We start from the raw sequence: 19,233 nt of genomic DNA, 5'->3' as shown, positions 1-19,233 counted from the left end.
GGAAATGTCTGCAGGCTATTTAGATGAAACAAAATTGTGGTAAAAGTAAAAACCTTGTCTGTAAATTCCATGTTCATTTTCTTTGGTGAACTGAACATTTTACCATCTGAGGGAGAAGATTTTGATTTGTTCTTCCCATGAGTTAATTCCAGACATCTACTGACACGGCCCGTGATTCGGCCTTTTTTCGGTGATACTTCAAACTCTACTTCGGACTGAACTGGAGGAACAGCAAAAGAAACTTTCCGTTGCTAAAGAAAAGGAAGAAGCAGTGTCTTTTAACTTAAGCCTTTGTCATAATTTTTAATTATTACACAATATTTATATCAGCTATAAAGAAAGTGTCATAAATGTAAATTGAATGTATTTCACAACTGAAAACTTTACATACTGGCCACAGTATTTACACAGAAACTAATTATAAACTGTATGACTGAACTTATCTTTAAAAAATAAAGAACAAAAACAATAAAAAACATTTATGAATCTAATAATACTATATAGTATAGTATAGCAGAGAGGATAAAATATTGACTTAAATCACAAGTACTTCATGGTCATGAAGTTATAAACACAATATTACAAACAAAATCTCAGCTTTTCTAAAACACTTGGAAGGTACACAAAACATACTGCTCAGATTAAGCTTTTGTACCTAGTTACAGCAGCTACCTTTTCAAAGAATTCAGTAACTTAGCTTGCTTACCTGGCATGTAATGTTTTGAAGCATTTAAAGTTAATTAATAAAAAAAATAAAACAATATATGATGAAACTTTTTTTTTAACCTTGGAAGGGGAAGAGGGAGATCCACTTTTCAAGACTCTCTTCTTGAGGATTCCAGCACTAGGTGATGCTGTAGGAGAATAAACATGTTTCAACCATTTTGGAGGTGAACTGGCAGGTGATGAACAGTATGCAGAATCTAGGATATGCTGCTTAGAAATTTCAGAAGGTGAAACTGAAGAGTTAGACTGCACTTTGTCTCGAAGCTTTTCATTGTTATTTTGTGGGGACCCTGATATATTTTTTATAGCTGCTTGGAGTATTTTTTGGCTTCGAGACAGCGGAGAAACAGAGAAACCAGTCCCTGGATCTTTCTTACTGAAAGATGCTGAAGTTGAACTGTTGTCTTTACTAGAAGGGAGGTTCAGATTTTGGCCACATAATTTGGTTAAACTAGATTGTTCTGAGGCAGTCACATGAGAAATTGAACATGTAGACAAATTGTTCTCCACAGTTTGTACTGCAACAGGACTAATTTCATTTGTTTGTGAAACTTCCTTTTGGTCAACTAAAACAGAAGTTTTACATTTTTCATGGCACAGAATAGCCTTGAAAGTTTTTTCTTTACTTGGTGAGACCTCTTTTGGTAAATGTGGCTCAAGTTGTAATGACAAGCTTGATTCTTCCAAGTGCTTAAAACTATCTAAGGATGCATTCGATTTATCCACTTCCTTCCATACCTGACTGAACGTATCTGTATTGGCACAAGGCATGTTGAGATGCTGCTTGTCATTATCATTACCTTTAGAAGAATTATTTTTATCAATGTTTCCTGAAGACTCTTCCTGAGCATCTGAATTGTTCAGTTTTGTGTTGTTTTTGTTTTGCTTCCTGCACGATCTCCTTTGCCTACCAACTTGAGTAGTATTATCAGATGAACATGATTTTCTCACACTGTTTTTTCTATCAGAGTCTGGGCAGTTTGAAATTTCCTTATTGCGAAGAATAAGCCGATAAACAACTGGAGAAGTTGTTGCACCACTGCTCATTTTGCGTTTCTTAGCTCCGATAACAGCTTTTTTCTTTGATTCACCATTTTGTAGTAGCTGAGGCGATGGTGTAACATTTTCAGAAAGCCCATCTGTGTTTGTCTTCAAAATATCATCCATCTCTTCAACTACAGCAGTAGTATCCTTTTCTTCTGCTACTCCAATATTGGATATGTACTGACACAATGGCATAAACTGTTCAAGAGAACCATTAATCTGCACATTTTCTGATGGTAGATCTTTCTCTTTGGATGATGGCATTTTGTTCATGTCTGATGTTTGAGAAAACAACTCTTTACTTTTCAGTCTTCCTGATCTATCACCTTTTGTTAATTTTTGAAGTTTGGAACTTGTCAAGGGACTGATATCTACTACCTTTTTGGTTTCTGGTGTTTGTTCTTGTTCACTCTGAAAAAATTCGTAACTTCCCAAACACCTGTCTACTAACACGCTATCTTGTTTTTCACCTCTTATGGAATCACACTTTTTCTCTTCCAATTCTGTAACAAGTTCATTACAATCTTTAGTTATATTTGTATTTTCAGAATGATTTTTCTCACAGAAATTTTCATCAGATTTTTTAACATCATCTTGAACAGAGCTTTGTGAAAAATCCTGTTCATGTGAATACTCAATGTCTTTGGCTTTGGAATTTTCATTTGGATCTTGATATTTTACAGCTGTAGGTATAACAACTGCAGAATTCCTTACATCTGTGGATAACCTTTTACATGGACCACTGATCAAATTAGTTGCAGAAGAAATGTCACTTAAGTTGTGAGCCACTGTACCTGTAGAAAGAATTTCAACTGGAGTTTTCACTGCTAGAAACAACTCCTCACCTGAATCATGGTAGGCTACATCTGTAGTGCAAGTTTGATCCAAAGAAGTTTTACCTCCAACAGGCAAGCTTTGTTCATTATTTATGCCAGTACAGACATCCATCTCTTCAGGAAATTCAGCAAGATCTTTGGATTGTGAATCTTCTGCAGACTTATTACTCACTTTGTATAACTTGTTAGTGTCATTACTTGTGTTTACACATATCTGTTCATTCTTACTTTTATTGGAAAGAAAACTCTTATCTGCCATTAGTGTAACTACCAATGGAGATGATCTTCGGTGATGAGACATTTTTATTTCTTTCACAGATTTGCGTTTAGTTGAAATCTTAGTAATGTTCTCAATTTTATTACCACTGCTACCTATAATTAACTGACTTTTACTTTTATCCAAAGTATCTTTCCATGTTGATGCAATTAAACCCAGAGCTGTTACTTTTGATGCTCGAAAACTATTACTATCATAATTAGAATAGTTTTTTGTTTCTATATTCACACTAAGAACTTCACTGTCTAAATCCAGCTTTCCAGCACATGATTTTTGATGAACTCTTTCACTCCTCCTCCTCTCAGTCTGTTGTTTTTTTTCCTCCATCACATTTTGTCTCTTCTCCCCACCAAACATATTTGATGACAAAAGTATATTACTTTCACTTTTTCTACGAGTTAAATTGGATGCAACCCCAGCTCCCAAATGAATGCTAGATGTTTCATCAGTAACAGCTTCCAAAATACTTCTCTGACTTTCTGTAGTTTGGTTGAAATTATCCTGAGAGTTACCACTACTACTCACACTCACAGTAATTTCAAGAGGTTGATAGAGATTTTCATGTTTTTCCTCGAGAATCTGCCCATTATGACAAGTTCCATTACCACACTGTTCTTCGCTACTGAAGTGGAGAGAAGAGGATAACATCTTGCCACTTTTTTCATCCTCTCCATTATTCAAAACTGCCTGAATCTGTTTAAGTGGTTGACAATTAATGTCAACAGTACTGGCTACTTCACCTGCAGTGTTGTTGCTCAAGTTCTTTTTTGGACGGCCTCTCCTCCTTTTAGGGACCTCAACCTCATTACTTGTGTCAGAAGAAACTAATAAACTGTTCTCTTCCCAGGTTTGTTGATTATTTTGAGAGTTATGCAAATCATTGTTTTTCTCTTTGTTTTCTTTCACATCCTTCAGTGCAGATTCTTCAGCTGTGTCAAAACCACACTCAACTGGTTCTTCTTGCCCTATGACTGCTTGGTTAGCAAGATTGCAAGTTGGTGTATTATCAGAAGTTATCTGTTCTTTTGGTGAACAAGATCCTTTCAGAATATCTCCAAGAAGCTTCTGAGATGAGATACTTTCATCTTCATGCAAGTACTTCTCTGAAACAGTTACATCTGTACAATGAACAATTTTGGTACTCTCTGTTGAGCTCTGTGAACTTGGAATTACATCTTCACTTTCCTGAATGTCTTTTATCTCATCATTGCCAGCATTACTGAATTTTAGGAAAACAAGTGATGACTTTTTTTTCTTTGATGATCTACATCGACTATTTTTCTCCTTACTAGTTACTTGTAGTAATGATTTACACCAGTGATCATCAAAAACATCTGTACCATCTTCACTTAAGTTAGAAACTTGTACACTTTCTTCAGATAAATCTATTTCAGTTTTGTTTGAATTGTCTATACGTGATTTTTTTCTGCCTTTTTTTCCAGTTGATTTTTTGTGTTTTACTTTTTTTTTCTGAGACATTCCAACTTCTATCAAAACCCCATCATCATCAGTATTGCACGACAACACATTACAGTTATTAGTCAATCGTGTTTGTACTAGTGACTGTTTGCTTTTCTGAAAGTCTAAATGTTTCATTTTTGAATGTCTTTTACCTTTATTCGTACAAGCCCCAACACTGTGGTCTGTAACATCTAAGGAACCAATATTCTGTGAAACTTTAAAATTTTCTTGTGTTTCATCAACAACAGTTACATTATTCTCCAAATCAGACTGTGTGATTGAACTTCTACTTGGTAAATTCTCTTTATTTTGGGAAGATGAGCAATTTAAGCTTAAAGATTCATTCTGACTGAGCTGTGCATTTGAAGAAATATTTTCTTCTGAATTAATATCAATGTTTTTAGATACTTTCTTTTTCCTAGAAGATTTACCTTTTGTTATCTTAGATTTTCTATTATGCTTTTTAGAATTTTTGCCACATAATTTACAAGATGTTTTAATTACTTTGGGTTTTTTACTGCTGGGCTTGTTTATTTTCATTGTATCTTTATTTTCTGATGAATCTCCATGATGCTTCTTTGATATCTTGGATTCTAACACAGGTAATTGCTGTGGCTCAGATGAATCTAGAGTTCCATTAACTTGTTTTTTGTTGTCTATTTCATTTTCACATTTCTCAGAAAGATTTTTGCCCTTATCAAAGTTAGAGAAAGAATGTACTTTTGTACTCTTCTTTTTTCTTTTACAAGGAAATGGCTTTTGCAATTTCTTAAGAGCTTTTTCACATGCAATAAAATCTGAAGACTCATTGTAACTGCTTTCAAGATCTGTATTTTTTCCTTGGAGATTCAATTCAGAATCTCCATTACATAATACAGTATGGGTTTCTAGTGCATCTTCTGCATCTAGCTGTATACATTGGTCTTCACTGTTCTCATGCTGTTTAAATTCTTTATCATTTTTAGCTTCCACTGAATGACTCGCTATATCTAACTCAGTTTTAGATAATTTCCTCACACCTAGTATAGCTCCACCCAAAATTTTATGATCATGCTTTGCTAAACGTGGAACAATCACTTCCTCAGAATTCTGACCCATTGTAATAATAAGACGTGACGTGTCAGGTGAGGTACCATGTTTCTTGTTAAGTTTGACCTCTGCAACGGAATTTCTCTGTGACATCATAGGTAAGCTTTCATCTGGTATTTTACAAATTTCTAGATCAATAATTTGGGGTCCTGTTGTCTTTTCACTCATCCTTTCTAACGCTGTTTTTGTTGCAGTATTCTCCATTTTCTTCAATTCCTGCAAGTTTGTTGAGAGGTTGGATGAAGAAGGACAGCCCTGTTTCATCTCAAAATCACTTGAAACTACAGGTACTTGTTCAGAGTCCAGTGAGTCCAGCTCCACTTCCTGAATTGAACAATTATTCTTTGGTGATGTATTCTGCTGTAGTACCACACCAGTAGGTTCTTTAGGGGTTTCTTTAACCACTTCAGTGTCAGGGTTGTCTAGAGAATAAGAAAATCTCACTTTCTTCTTTCTCAAATTTATATTTTTGACTTCAGGATGTATGCTATCAGTGGATGGAGGAATCTGTCAATAAATTTATAATTTTAATGAAATAAAATTTTATTTCATGTAAGTTGAGACACTAAGTTGTTTAACCATATCATGAGGGATTCAGTTTCTTCAAAAACCATATCACATTTGTTGACTAGCATTCAAAATTAAATTGAAAATTGACAAGTTAGAATATAAATCAAGAACTCCTGTCTTTTCTATATGCTGAGATGAATGTTAAATATCACAATTTTGAAACTTAGTTTTGTGTATTATGTTTAACGAAATAATTTAAATTTCTACTGTGAAAAAAACAAACAAACTTAATGTTGATCACTGGATAATTATAATAAAACTAGCATACAGACCATCAAAAATGACAGGTAGGTATTACCACTATCATCCCATAATCTACCCTAATCTCATATTTTATAGATAGATGAAATAAATTTTGTGAAATCAAACTTGATAAGCAAATGGGTAGAAAATTATTAAACCATTCTATCTGGCACTTTGGTTTTTATAATTCTTCCTATTTTGAAAAATAAAGTGGCATCACACCATAACACACACACACACACTCTGGTTTTTATATAAGTAACTAAATAATTTCAATATCTTTTTGAAGACACTTGTTTTTTTCATACAACATACTTCAACTCATTTGGGGGTAAAAAATACATTTACAAATTACAATACTTTTATTAATGAACAAATATACCATGTGACCTCAGAAATGTGAATTTTGTCTAATAAAATTTCTATAAACCGTGATGACGAGAAAAATATACATGTAAAAATGACTAATATGGGTTGAAAAAATTTTTATGTAGAGGAGCAAACAACATTTAGACCTTCTTCGATCATCTTCAGGTTCACAAAGAAAGAAAGAGATAACTGACCGATAGCTGACCACATGTTTGAAGGTGGTTGTGTAATTGAGTGTAAGAATGTAGAGGGTGTGCTTAGATATTTGATTATATTTATTAATATAGGTATAAAGGTGTTCCTTTGTATTGGTTTATTTTGGACTTGGAGTTGTTGGATAAGTAAGGCTTCTTTATATTTTGCATTTGTTTGTTTTTTTCATTTAGTATTTGGGTGTTTTCTATGGTTATGTTGTGTTTATTTGATTTGCAGTGTTCAAAAACGTGAGAAGGTGACTTTTTATGTTCTTTGAATCTGGTTTCCATTTTTCTACTAGTTTCTCCAATATAGAAATTGTGGCAGTCATCACGTTGTATTTTATAAATATTGTTGGTGTGGTGTTTGTCAGTGTAGTTTTTACATAGTATAGACTTTAGTTTTGTGCCTTGTATTTGAATAAATTTGGTCTTAACTGGAATGTCATATTTTGTTACTAGTTTTTGTCAAATGTTAGTTAATTTTCTGCTGATGTCGGGAACATGGTATACAGCAGTATATGGTTTCATGATTTTTTAATCCTATAAATGTATTATGATATGAAATTAGGCATATTAATAAACAACAAACCTGGTTTTCAGAATAAGGTCTTGTATGAGTTGAAACAACTACTGGGTCCAAGGAAGGTTTATAATTATCCAGCTCAATAGGTGGAGTGCTGCAAGAGCTTTAAAGGGAACAACAAAAATTATCTTTCGTATGTTCTATATCATATTTTCTTCATATTCAAAACACATAACTAGTATTCACATGTGAAATTTATCTACATTTACACAAATAATTTCATCAGTTTACTCTTCAAATTATAATTTGAGTTTATTTACAAAAAGAGAAATAAACATAAGAAATCAACTCACTCTTCAATTGATGATTCAAATGGAACTTGTAATTTATCCTGTGATAGATCATTATACAGAGCTGGAACGTAACTATAAGACATATAAAGCTTAATGTCTCAAAATTCACTGCAGAACCGATCATAAAGACTACATTATGCTGCAGATTTTGAGTTCTAATCTAATGTATATTTATGTTTTCTATTCAAATAAATATGTTAAATAACTTTTTGCTGCAAGCTACATACTTTATTGTACAACTTTTCTGAATATATAGCAAGACAAAATTAAAAACCTTCATGCACTTTAGAAAAACATTAGTGTTTAGACCTTAATTAATATTAATTGTCAACTAACTGCTCTTTTAAACACTGAGAAAAATTTTAAGTTAAAATGATAATGTCCAACCAGTCAAATCAATTCTTTAAAAATATGCATTACTACACAACTACCTTGAAAATACCCAGACTTAGTAATTATAAGAAACACTAATACAAGGAATAGGAAAACAAGAATCTACTGAAACAGCTCAAAGATTTAACTCTCTGGATAAAGCATACCAGTTCAGAATGACTTCAGTCATGAGAAGAAAGAAATTACTGCTAACATTTTTACTCTGTTGGTAAAATTCATGGAACAGATAATTGTAAGTGTAAAAATATTAGTGTGTGTTTGTTAATAGACTCGTTAAATAAAGAACATGAAATTTAAATTTTTAAGTTGGTAAGTCATTTTGTTAAGTTTCAACTAACAACAATCATCATCACTATGTAATTATTTGAAACACTCTCCTCAAAAGTAAGAAAAAATAAGTTTAGCAAATGAATGAAAACAAACAAATGCTGTAAAATTTGTTTTTAAAATTTTTAAATTTGTTAAAAAGTGATAACTTAAAAAGGATGATAGGGATAAAATATAAATAAAATAGCTTAAAGTAAAAATCACAAAAAAGTAAACAAACAAGCTTAGAGTTTGAGATACAAGATAAATAAAGAAGTGGAAATTTAAAAACCTGAACATAGGGATAGTAACAAAGGAAGCACACAAGACCAAAAATATAGTAGATATTATTTACTAAAGGTACAATTTGCTATTTTGGTTCCATGCTATTAGCTAGAATTAAAAAAAATAATAATTAAAGTCTCATTTTAGTTTTTACTATTAGTTTTATAAAACTTCATTTTATTACTTCAAGCGATCTAACAAAGCTAAAAATCTAAGTATAATAAATTGCAAAGAAACAAAGAAAAACCTGTGTTACCTTTTTTTCCTTAAAGTTTCTTTCTGATGCTGAGTTAAAATCCTTCTTTTTTTTGGTGGAGAATCAATTCTAACGAATTCCTGCACAAAAAAAAACGTGTTACTTTAGTAACTTGTACATAAATTGTTTGAAGGTTGTAGAATAATATAAACATGTTTTCAATTAGTGTGTTACTTTATTAAATTATGCACAATGCAAAAATCACCTGAAAGTTAAATATGTTGTCCTTTTTTTGTCCATTAGGACACACAAAATTAAAAAAATTCTAACAATCATAAGTTGTTTGTTTTTTTAAATTAACTCTTTCGCTACAGGCTCAGTATAATGCACACAAGTCTGTCTATACATTTACACCGTTAAGCATTTGCACTACAAGTTTTAATACAGCAAAATTTGTTACACTTTATTAAATATTACAAGTTTTTTGTACACAAAAAAATTAATTTTTTTTAATTGTAGGGCCTTTTACTTGACCAACCTTGTAACTATCACAAAAAAAATACTTTTTTCATACTAGAAGGACTATATGTTATGACACAAAAATACAAATGTTTATTCTAAAATAGCTCAAGTCTTATAACGCTATATAACACATATATATTAAACAAAACATGCTGAACTAATTAAAATGATCCAAAGTACCAGCTGCAGTGTGGGATATAAAATGTACCCTAGATTTTTGAGATGACTCCAGAAGTAGGATCCACATTGTGGTGGGGATACACCATCTATCAGTCTGAACCTCTATTTGCCAGTCTCACATAAAGTAATAAAATAAAGGAGTAACAATAGATATAACAATCAAAGTTATGAGAGCAAGATGTGGGTGCTCAAGTTCTCACTGTCCCATATCTATATCACCCTTCACTGCCTGCAGACAGTTGTGGGAAGGTGACTGCTTTCCAAAATAAAGAACAAATTAATTAAAAAATAAGAAAAATAAAAATAAGGCACTATCATTTGGGGGTATATATTATTTTTATTATACTGACCTTCTATTCATGCCTAATTAACATTATATAACTTGCATTGATATGGTGCACATGCACTCAAGTTACCTAGTCATCAATTTACAAGTGACCTTTAGTCTTTCCTGTCTTGGCTGTGTTTTAGTGAACTAGTATTTTGTAATATACAGTCACATTTCAATTCTATTGGACAATAAATCTAGAAGAAAAGCAAACAATTATCTCTTCTCACTATGACCTTTGAAATCAGTTGTGCTGGACATATGTTGCTAAGCTAATGAGATGAAACATTTGTTTTTAGAATATATATCAGTTAAGAAACCAAAGAGCCATAAATGACTACACTGATAACATAGAATTTTACTGTAATTTATTAAGCTTAGTAACTAAAATGCATTTACATTTACAAAAATATGAAACTTTGAGCAGACTAAAGAATAACCTACCAAAGAAAACCACAAAGAGGACATTCTAAGCTGTCAATTGGTTATTCACATGTGATATATTATAGTAAGAGTATATAAATGGCAGTTTTAAAAAATGGAGAATTGAATGGAGCAACCATGTTTGATTTACTACATAAGCCATATCTCAGTAAAATAAAAAAACAAAGTTCTTATTTTATATTCTAGCTGTCAATATTAGTAATTTGAGTTCCTATTTTGTACAAAACTAGACTTAGTATTTTGAAATCATATGTAATTTTAAACAGTGCTGCATTTAACATACCATGCAACTCACTACAATCTTTGTTTCTTTTATTTACTTTTAAGTTAAGAAATTAACTCGTATATATAAAATATTAAAGTATGAATTATAGTCTATAATTTGATTCAAAACTTATTAACAAAAATTCATTAAACAGTAGTTTAATAAAATTTTGAATGCAAGTCAAGAAATATCATGATATAGCTTTTGACCCACAACCCATCGCAAAAGGGTTTAATAAGATATTTTAATTTTTGAAGTTTTACAGTTCCAAGAAAAAAGTATTAACAATGGCTGAACTTTGTTTTTAACACTACAAAATGAAAATCAATTAATAAATTATTTGAGCCATAAATACACAAGAAAAAGAAAAGTATAGAATTATTTGATTATAAATTTTATACTGACAACTTCAAGTTGCAATTGATGTAGTATTCAAAAATTCAGGAATCAGATTACAGTATACATGATTACAACTGGACAATGAATTCCAGAGAAATCTGTACACATGTAAATACTCAAATTAAATATTTGCAAATGGATACAGGTACGCGATATATAAACATGGAGTTCACACACCCTGGTACCAGTAAATATCCACAGATTTTCTTGAAAAGTTTACCAAGACATTGAAAATTTTATTTAACTGGAATACTGAAATATTAGCTTTCATACATAATTTTACTTCCTCTTGTTGTAACAGCAGTAGTAACATGTTATTTAACTACAAAGTCTCCATGAATATTAAATCTGTTCTGATATTACAACATTACTCAGTGTGTGTGTGTGTGTGTGTGTGTGTGTATTTTAGTTTTCAGACAATCATTAGTATCCTCACCGAGAGATAAAAGTTCAATGTATACATTGATAAATTTTCATAACTACAAATACAAATTAACATATTTTTTATATGCATAATTTGCAAGACAATATTATTCCGTGACTTATAAAATACAGGGGGTGGTTTTTTTCGAAAACTTTCATTATTTTCCACAGCCACATCAAGTTCTTTAAAACTAATATCAGATTCCAATAATTACTAACAATTTATTATATAAATACAAAAACTACAAATTTACTGCCTTACTTCGTCTTTCATCTCATCAATCTTCCACTTTTTAGACGTTTTCTTTTTAGTAGCAGGTGATTTTCTTGGTGAAATGATACGCTCCAATTCTTCTGCAGATTTTTTCAAGAAACTTCCAACTTTCTTTGGAGACTGAAAACCATTAAACTGTGTAATTTCTAACGTAGATGTTGGAGACTGAAAAAGGAATTTACATTAATCAATAAATAACCAAGATTAAATTACCTTAAAAATATTTTGACTTCACAGATTATTTGTCAATATTATAATGACAGCAGCTTAAAATATAGTTGAGTTTTTTAAAACATTTTAACTCTAATGTTAGGAGTGAACTGTAGAGAAATTAGTGGCTGTTTTCCCACTAAACTTAGAGATTAGAAAGAAAGGTTACCAAAAATTATCAGAATAGAAAAGAGGACAAGAAAATGGTGAAGTAGAAGGAATAGTAAGAATAAGATACTTTGTTGTTTTTTATTCAAAGTACTTTCACTGTCTTAGATTATTCAGTGACTGACATTTCAACCAATGAAATAGCAGGAAAACTAAAGAACATTTACTGTTATTTCTACAAGTGTGCACCATGTTTTAGATGCCACAAACAAGGTGAAAGCTATTTTGTTACAGTGCAAAATAAAATCAAAATAAAATGGTCATTAGCTAAATTATTATTGTTTTGGAAAAATATTTCTCAAAAACACCAAAACATTTTGAAATTTTCAAAGCTGCAGACTGAATCATACACTTGTACAGAGTAAATGAGAAACTGGTTTAGTAAATTTTCTCGAGTAAAATTACTACCCAAAAAGGAAATTTCTATAAGATTGACTCACAATTTTAGGGTTAAATAAAGTAACTTAAATAAAATTTGTCTTGGTGAGCTTTTTATAAAATGATGTACAAAAAAGACAATGCCAGTAACAATTAAAATCTTTTCAAATCTCTTATGATATTAACTACTATTACATGATATCATTAAAATACACAATATCTGCAGTACTAGTTCCCCACACAAAAATGTTATTGTGGTTATGTGTTCAGTGGTTTCAATCGAATTAAGCAAGTTTTGAATGAAATGAAAAAATTAAGAATCCTGTGACTGCTAATTAAAAAATATAAAATTTTGATGAAATGGGCTGTAAATTGATTTCAAACATGTGAACTGTAATTTTGAGCTCTATCAGTTTTCATTAGTCCAACACCTCAGTGATAAGTAACACTAATATAAATGTATGAAAAAAATTATGAATACAAATTTTATGTGGAAATCCAGACAGCATCAAACACTCTTTCAACACGCAAAATGAAAATGTAAAAAAAAACAGTATGTGCACATGTGTATATGTACAATAAAAACAGCTCTAATATTATAAACCTGTTGCTAAAAGAAGTTATGTAAAGAATAATCCATTTTTACCAATGCATGCACAACAATGAGCAAGGGGGTAAAAGGTTAGGGGTCTGCAAATTACAACAATGCCCTGGATTTTCAATTCATTACAGGAAAAATTAATGCCTTGAAAATTAAAAACAAAAACTTGACTATATTTTTAATATCCAATGTTCCACAGATTTTATATTTTAGTCCACAGAAAATGTATCTTATACCTTGTTTCTATTTATAATTTTTCTCATAATTTTTATTTTGTTACTTCCAATACATGCTTTCCTACCTCTACTGAAACGATACAAACATCTGCCATATTCATAAAAATACAAGCAGGTGGATATCATCACATGATACAGCTAATCAAATTCAATTATAGTGATGCTTAAATATCTTGTTTGTCATTGACTGACTATTCTGACATTTGTCCAGTCATAAACATGGTAAGCCAAAAAGATAAAAATAACAACACAATCCAGATTTGCATTTTACTTTTCAATCAGCAGATCAACCACACCACTTAACTAAATTTAACGTGAATCACGAGACGTCCACAGTACGTTCTACAAGAACCAGCACTAAATTCTCATGTATGATAAAGCTATGATTGCTCATTCTTTACTAACATAATGATTATTTTGTTTTTGTTGGGGATTTAGTTATTGAAAATTACAAAAAAACTGTTCTTAACAATAAAATTTCAATGGAAATAGTGTTTTTAGGTAAACTTTTTCTGAACATGCCAACACGTCTCGGCATCACAAATTAAGTTTGGTTTGGGAGAAAGAGACTTGTAATGAAATTACACTTGGAAATTCACACACAAATACATATTAAGGTTGCTTGAAAAGAACACAAATATCCACTTACACACCAAATGAAGAGTAGCCATATATAGTAATATTGAATCTTAAGTTTTGACAACATTACTACTTGGATGATTTCTATCAGCCAATAAAAAAGTATGTAGGATTGAAAGGAAAGAGAAAGGGGGGAGTTGTACAATAGCTAAAAAAAACAAGTTAAGTATGAAGCTGCTCAATGTGCTATCTAGGCTGTGCCCACCATGGTTTTAAAAGCAATTTTTTTTTACTTATGTGGAATACAAAGACATAAAAAGTAACTGCTTTTGAAATGTTAAATTATTCATACCTTTAAATATTGGGTTTAAAAAAAACCAAAAAACAACACATACCTGAGAGGCTGGACTTTGTGAAACATCTATTTCACTGGTTGGGCTTATCTCAAAACCAGGAACTAGTGATGGTTTAATTTTTTTCAGCACACTTCTGGAAAATTCAAATCATCATGTGAAGCCTTGTAAAAAAACAGACCATACCAACACTCACCAGTGAAACTCCTATCTATATCACATTGCATTTCAAACAAGCTCACTTATCTCCTCCAAAACAGTAGGCTGGCACACACCAGATCCAAGATGTCAATTAAAATTATCTCTCACAACGTTATCCAAAGCAATCGGTCAGCCTTTTGACCCAAAATTACAACAGAGATGACGTAAGGAATCAGTGATACTGTCAATCACTTGTTCAAAACATCAATCTGTATGAACCAAAATCATCAGAACAACTCCCAACAAAATGAGTAAGTCATACTTTTAAATAACAAAAAAATATTAATCAGTTCCTTTTATCAACCAAAACAATCTATCACCAACAATCTGTGCAAATTTAATTTTAAAAAATGTTAGAATTATGATATACTTTAATAGTCTTAACATTAAAATATTAACAATGCCGTTTAACTGCAATACACTTGATTGTTTGTAGAGACAATTTAAGATACACAATATAAATGCTATTATAGTGTCTTTGTCTACTGAGCAATTTTAGTGTATTGTCACATTACCCATTCTGCTAAAGACCATACAAAAAATATTTACCAATTTTCATAAGTATGTACTGTTCGCAAAATATAGACTACCTCTGTAACAACATATAGATTTCAAATTCTGTCAATATTCTTCAGGTGGAGAGAAATAATATTATGATAACATGATATAAAACTCAGCAGAGGCCACTTTCATAATACTTCCTTACAAACTCTTTCTACTACCTATTGAAAATTTTAATACTCTTCTTGAAATTCTATATGTTAAGTCCACATATTCAGCGACGTTGGGAAAACCCACTTGTAGAAAAAAATTTATATGTAAAAACGGTTCATTTGGGTTGAACAACTTTTTATGTAGAGGAGTGAACAACGTTTTGACCTTCTTCAAAACTGATACACAATTTCAAACAGAAATCCACCGCAAAATCACCCATACTGGACTACATATTCCTTGGGACTCAGCACATGAAACAAATCAAAAACTCAACATACTAAAAAACCAAATAAACACAGCCATAAAACTATGCTCACCAGATAATATTAACGATGGATTAGATAAAATAAAACAATACTTCATCAACATCAATAAGTTTCCTCCACAAACCGTAGAAAACATTATACGCACACACCTCGAGAGAAAGCAAAATCAACCAATAAAAGTAAATATATCTCGTGAATCAATAAATCATGAAACCATATACTGCTGCATACCATATATTCCTGACATCAGTAGAAAAATAACCAACATTTGGCAAAAACTAGCAACAAAATATGACATTCCAGTCAATACCAAATTTATTACAAAACTAGGCACAAAACTAAGGTCTATACTATGTAAAAACTACACTGACAAACACCACACCAACATTATTTATAAAATACAATGTGATAACTGTCATGACTTCTATATTGGACAAACAAGTAGAAAAATGGAAACCAGATTTAAAGAACATAAAAAGTCACCTTCACACGTTTTTGAACACCGCAAGTCAAATAAACACAACATAATCATAGAAAACACACAAATACTAAATAAAGAAACAAACAAATGCAAAATTAAAGAAGCCTTACTTATACAACTCAAGCCCAAAATAAACCAATACAAAGGAACACCTTTATACCTATATTAAAAATAATATAATAAATAATAATAATAAAATAAATAATATAAAATTATATATTCAAACATCTAAGCATGCTCTCTACATTCCGACACTCAGTTACACAACCCCTTTCAAACATGTGGTCAGCTTCTGGTCAGTTACCTCCTCCTTTCTTTGTGAACCTGACAATGATCGAAGCAGGTCGAAATATTGTTCGCTCCTCTACGTAAAAAATTTTCTCAACCCAAACGAGCCAATTTTACACACAAGTCCACTTATTGTTCATAATAACAAGTTTCTTGCTCTAAAAGACTGCTTAACATACAAAACAACAAAACAGACTTGTTTGGTGGTTATTTTGATGCATTATATGCTCACAGTGCAAGTTCTATGAACTAGTTTTATTCTTTCAAATTTCATAACATATCAATATAGATTCACCTTTCCAATTTGGTATTCATATTCATGCAAAGCTAAAGAAAGGCTTTTCGTGCTAGCCATTCCTAATTTTGAAGTGATAAACTTGAGAGAAAGTAGATAGTAAACAGCACCTACTGCCAATTCTTGGGATACTATAATCAAAACCACAACCATGGCCCCGGAGTACAGGAAGCAAGTGTTTTTCTTTCTTTATAGCAATAGGATGTGAATCAAGGACCCTTAGATCCACAGTGTGGCATGGCAACCACTAAGTAACAGCCAGACTCAAATACACTTCAAATACAAAGTTAAAATTTGTTTTCACCCAACAACATAATAAAAGTAGCTTCCCACAGACAAACCTGACTGTACTGGTATATGGTTATTTTACAAAGAATATTATACAAGTCTGCCAATAACAGAGTTTAAAACAATAATAAAAATTGTGTCTTCTTACTTGAAAGAATTGGGATAAACCAGCTCCGAGGTATTATTTCCAAAGGTTGTGTACCACAGCTGCCTTGCCTTTTCTCGAATGGATTGTTGAGGGTGAAGAAGAGTTGCTTCTAGAAGTGGACTTAATGTGGTAAGAAATTCAGAATCCCAAGGACCATGATAATGATTCTGAAGAGAGCAGCATAGAGACTCCCACAGATTCTCCAACTGAACATGCCAAAGTCAAATATTTATTATAACTGCAAAGTTTTTGTCTTCCCAAAATGTGATATTGAGAGTACTATAGTGAAAAAATTATTTAATTTAATGAAATACTGAGGTGGTGCAGCATTAATTTTATAGACAAATTAGTTTCTACATACATATATACAAGTGGAAAAAAATTAAAAAATCACAACATTTATACACTTACAAATAACTTTTTTTTAAATAACAGTAAATTTCAGTCACTAGTTCAAAGTATGATCTGCTACCATGTGTGAATATGATATTAAAAATTAATTGCACCATATAAATTTATTATCTCAATTTAATGAAACTTAAAAATATGTAAAATGAATATCTCATCCTTTCACATCCAGGTCACTATTCACCACTTTGTTACAATCCACGCCCACTCATCCTTTAACATCCAGGTCACTCTTCACCAGTGTGTTACAATCCACGCCCACTCATCCTTTAACATCCAGATAACTCTTCACCAGTGTGTTACAATCCACGCCCACTCATCCTTTAACATCCAGATCACTCTTCACCAGTGTGTTACAATCCATGCCCACTCATCCTTTAACATCCAGATCACTCTTCACCACTGTGTTACAATCCACGCCCACTTATCCTTTAACATCCAGATCACTCTTGTTACAATCCACACCCACTCAGGTTCTATCTGATGGCCATGCATTTTGTCAGCAGCTCTACAAAAGGTTTTGAGGCTGCTAAGTCCACAAATAACTGTTGTTCTCTACACCATTTTAATAATAGTTTTAACAGTCCTATTACAAAGAAATCCAAAAGTGAGTGGTACACATGCTTATGGTATACAATGCTGGATTGGAGGTATGACTAGAAGCCACATCTAGGTTAGCTCATGCTCTGTTGGCATGATCTCTATATTGAAATAATTTCTTCATTATTTTGTATACTATTACAAAGAGCAGTGGATGGTTTTGGTCATTGGTCCTTGCATGATGGATTCTCCCACAAGGAGATGATGTACCTTGCTTACCACGGTTGGTCCTAGTGTTCAAATTGATCTATATTCTGTTGTTTTCCAATGCTATTAAATAGGGATATCATAATTTAAGATATTTTAAATTCTCAATCTGAGCAAACATTTATGACCAGAGAGTATGAATATTTTGTGTTGGGAATAGCTGTTACATCCCTTTCCAAAAGCAATAAAGTTTTGGTAGCAACATACAACCTACGAAATACCAAACGCTGTCAAAATGTAATTTCGAAAAACACCACTCCAATGTGACTTTATACCGGTTGTAGCTGTTGTCTGACTTGATTAATCACCATGTTCACAACTGTTTTAATAAAATGTACTAAACCTCATATTTAGACTATACAACATATTTCAGCCAAACAAATTCATGCAACCATTTTTCAAAAAAAAAAAGTATACCGAAATAAAATTTAAAATAAAAACTACGCCAAAATAGCCAAAGTTTAAAGTATGCTGTGATAAATAATAAAACATTCGTAGCTTGAGAAATCTGAAAGACTTTCCAAATTGTTAAATTTAAACTTTAGGTATGATATTAAAGACTAATGTAAAAGTTAAAATCATATAATTTTGAAGTTTTTACTAACCACACAAAAACAATAAACTGATTAAAAATGTACTAAGGGTATGAAACAATGTATTTAAAGTTCACCATTTGTAAAACATGTACCTAATTCACACTCCACACATTCTACATGTCACTTTACTTATAACTTCAAGTAGTGAAGCAATGTTATCACAGACAAAACAACACACTATTTACATGTTTTACAATGGCAAAATGATTTTTTACTATAGCTAAATGCATTGTTTTAATATGTACTGTTTTAATTACTAAACACATCATACAAAGATCTTTGTTCTGAAATGTGATGGCTCTGACATTTTTATTTTCAGATTTTTTTATCAATCTGTCACAAATGGAAGCCATAATTTTTTTTAAATAATTTTTTCTTACTTGGTTTCTAACTGTCTCACAATTTTTAAAAACAGTATGCTGTTTCTTTTGCATTTTGTTTAGAAATTTCACTATCTTACAACTGTCTACGACATTCTAGCATCATACGTTTCCTGCTGAGCTACCAAAAGAC

At 31.4% G+C, this 19,233-nt stretch overlaps 1 protein-coding gene across 5 annotated transcripts in view; it reads right to left on the bottom strand.

Annotated features, from left to right (window-relative positions):
• Positions 1 to 19,233, bottom strand: part of Rif1 (Rap1 interacting factor 1) — a 92,940-nt gene that overhangs the window by 6,033 nt on the left and 67,674 nt on the right. For all 5 annotated transcript variants that reach the window (XM_076493249.1, XM_076493252.1, XM_076493253.1 and 2 more), the window contains 8 exons: positions 16,910 to 17,115; positions 14,271 to 14,364; positions 11,692 to 11,868; positions 8,929 to 9,008; positions 7,689 to 7,760; positions 7,402 to 7,498; positions 787 to 5,940; positions 54 to 251 (listed from right to left, as the gene is read on the bottom strand). In XM_076493249.1, coding sequence (XP_076349364.1) covers positions 54 to 251; positions 787 to 5,940; positions 7,402 to 7,498; positions 7,689 to 7,760; positions 8,929 to 9,008; positions 11,692 to 11,868; positions 14,271 to 14,364; positions 16,910 to 17,115 — 6,078 coding nt within the window. The remainder of the gene's footprint in view (positions 1 to 53; positions 252 to 786; positions 5,941 to 7,401; positions 7,499 to 7,688; positions 7,761 to 8,928; positions 9,009 to 11,691; positions 11,869 to 14,270; positions 14,365 to 16,909; positions 17,116 to 19,233) is intronic.

The sequence above is a fragment of the Tachypleus tridentatus genome, chromosome 3 (assembly GCF_004210375.1).
Source record: "Tachypleus tridentatus isolate NWPU-2018 chromosome 3, ASM421037v1, whole genome shotgun sequence".
NCBI classification, from domain to species: Eukaryota; Metazoa; Arthropoda; class Merostomata; order Xiphosura; family Limulidae; genus Tachypleus; species Tachypleus tridentatus.
This window is presented reverse-complemented; position numbering and strand designations above follow the sequence as displayed.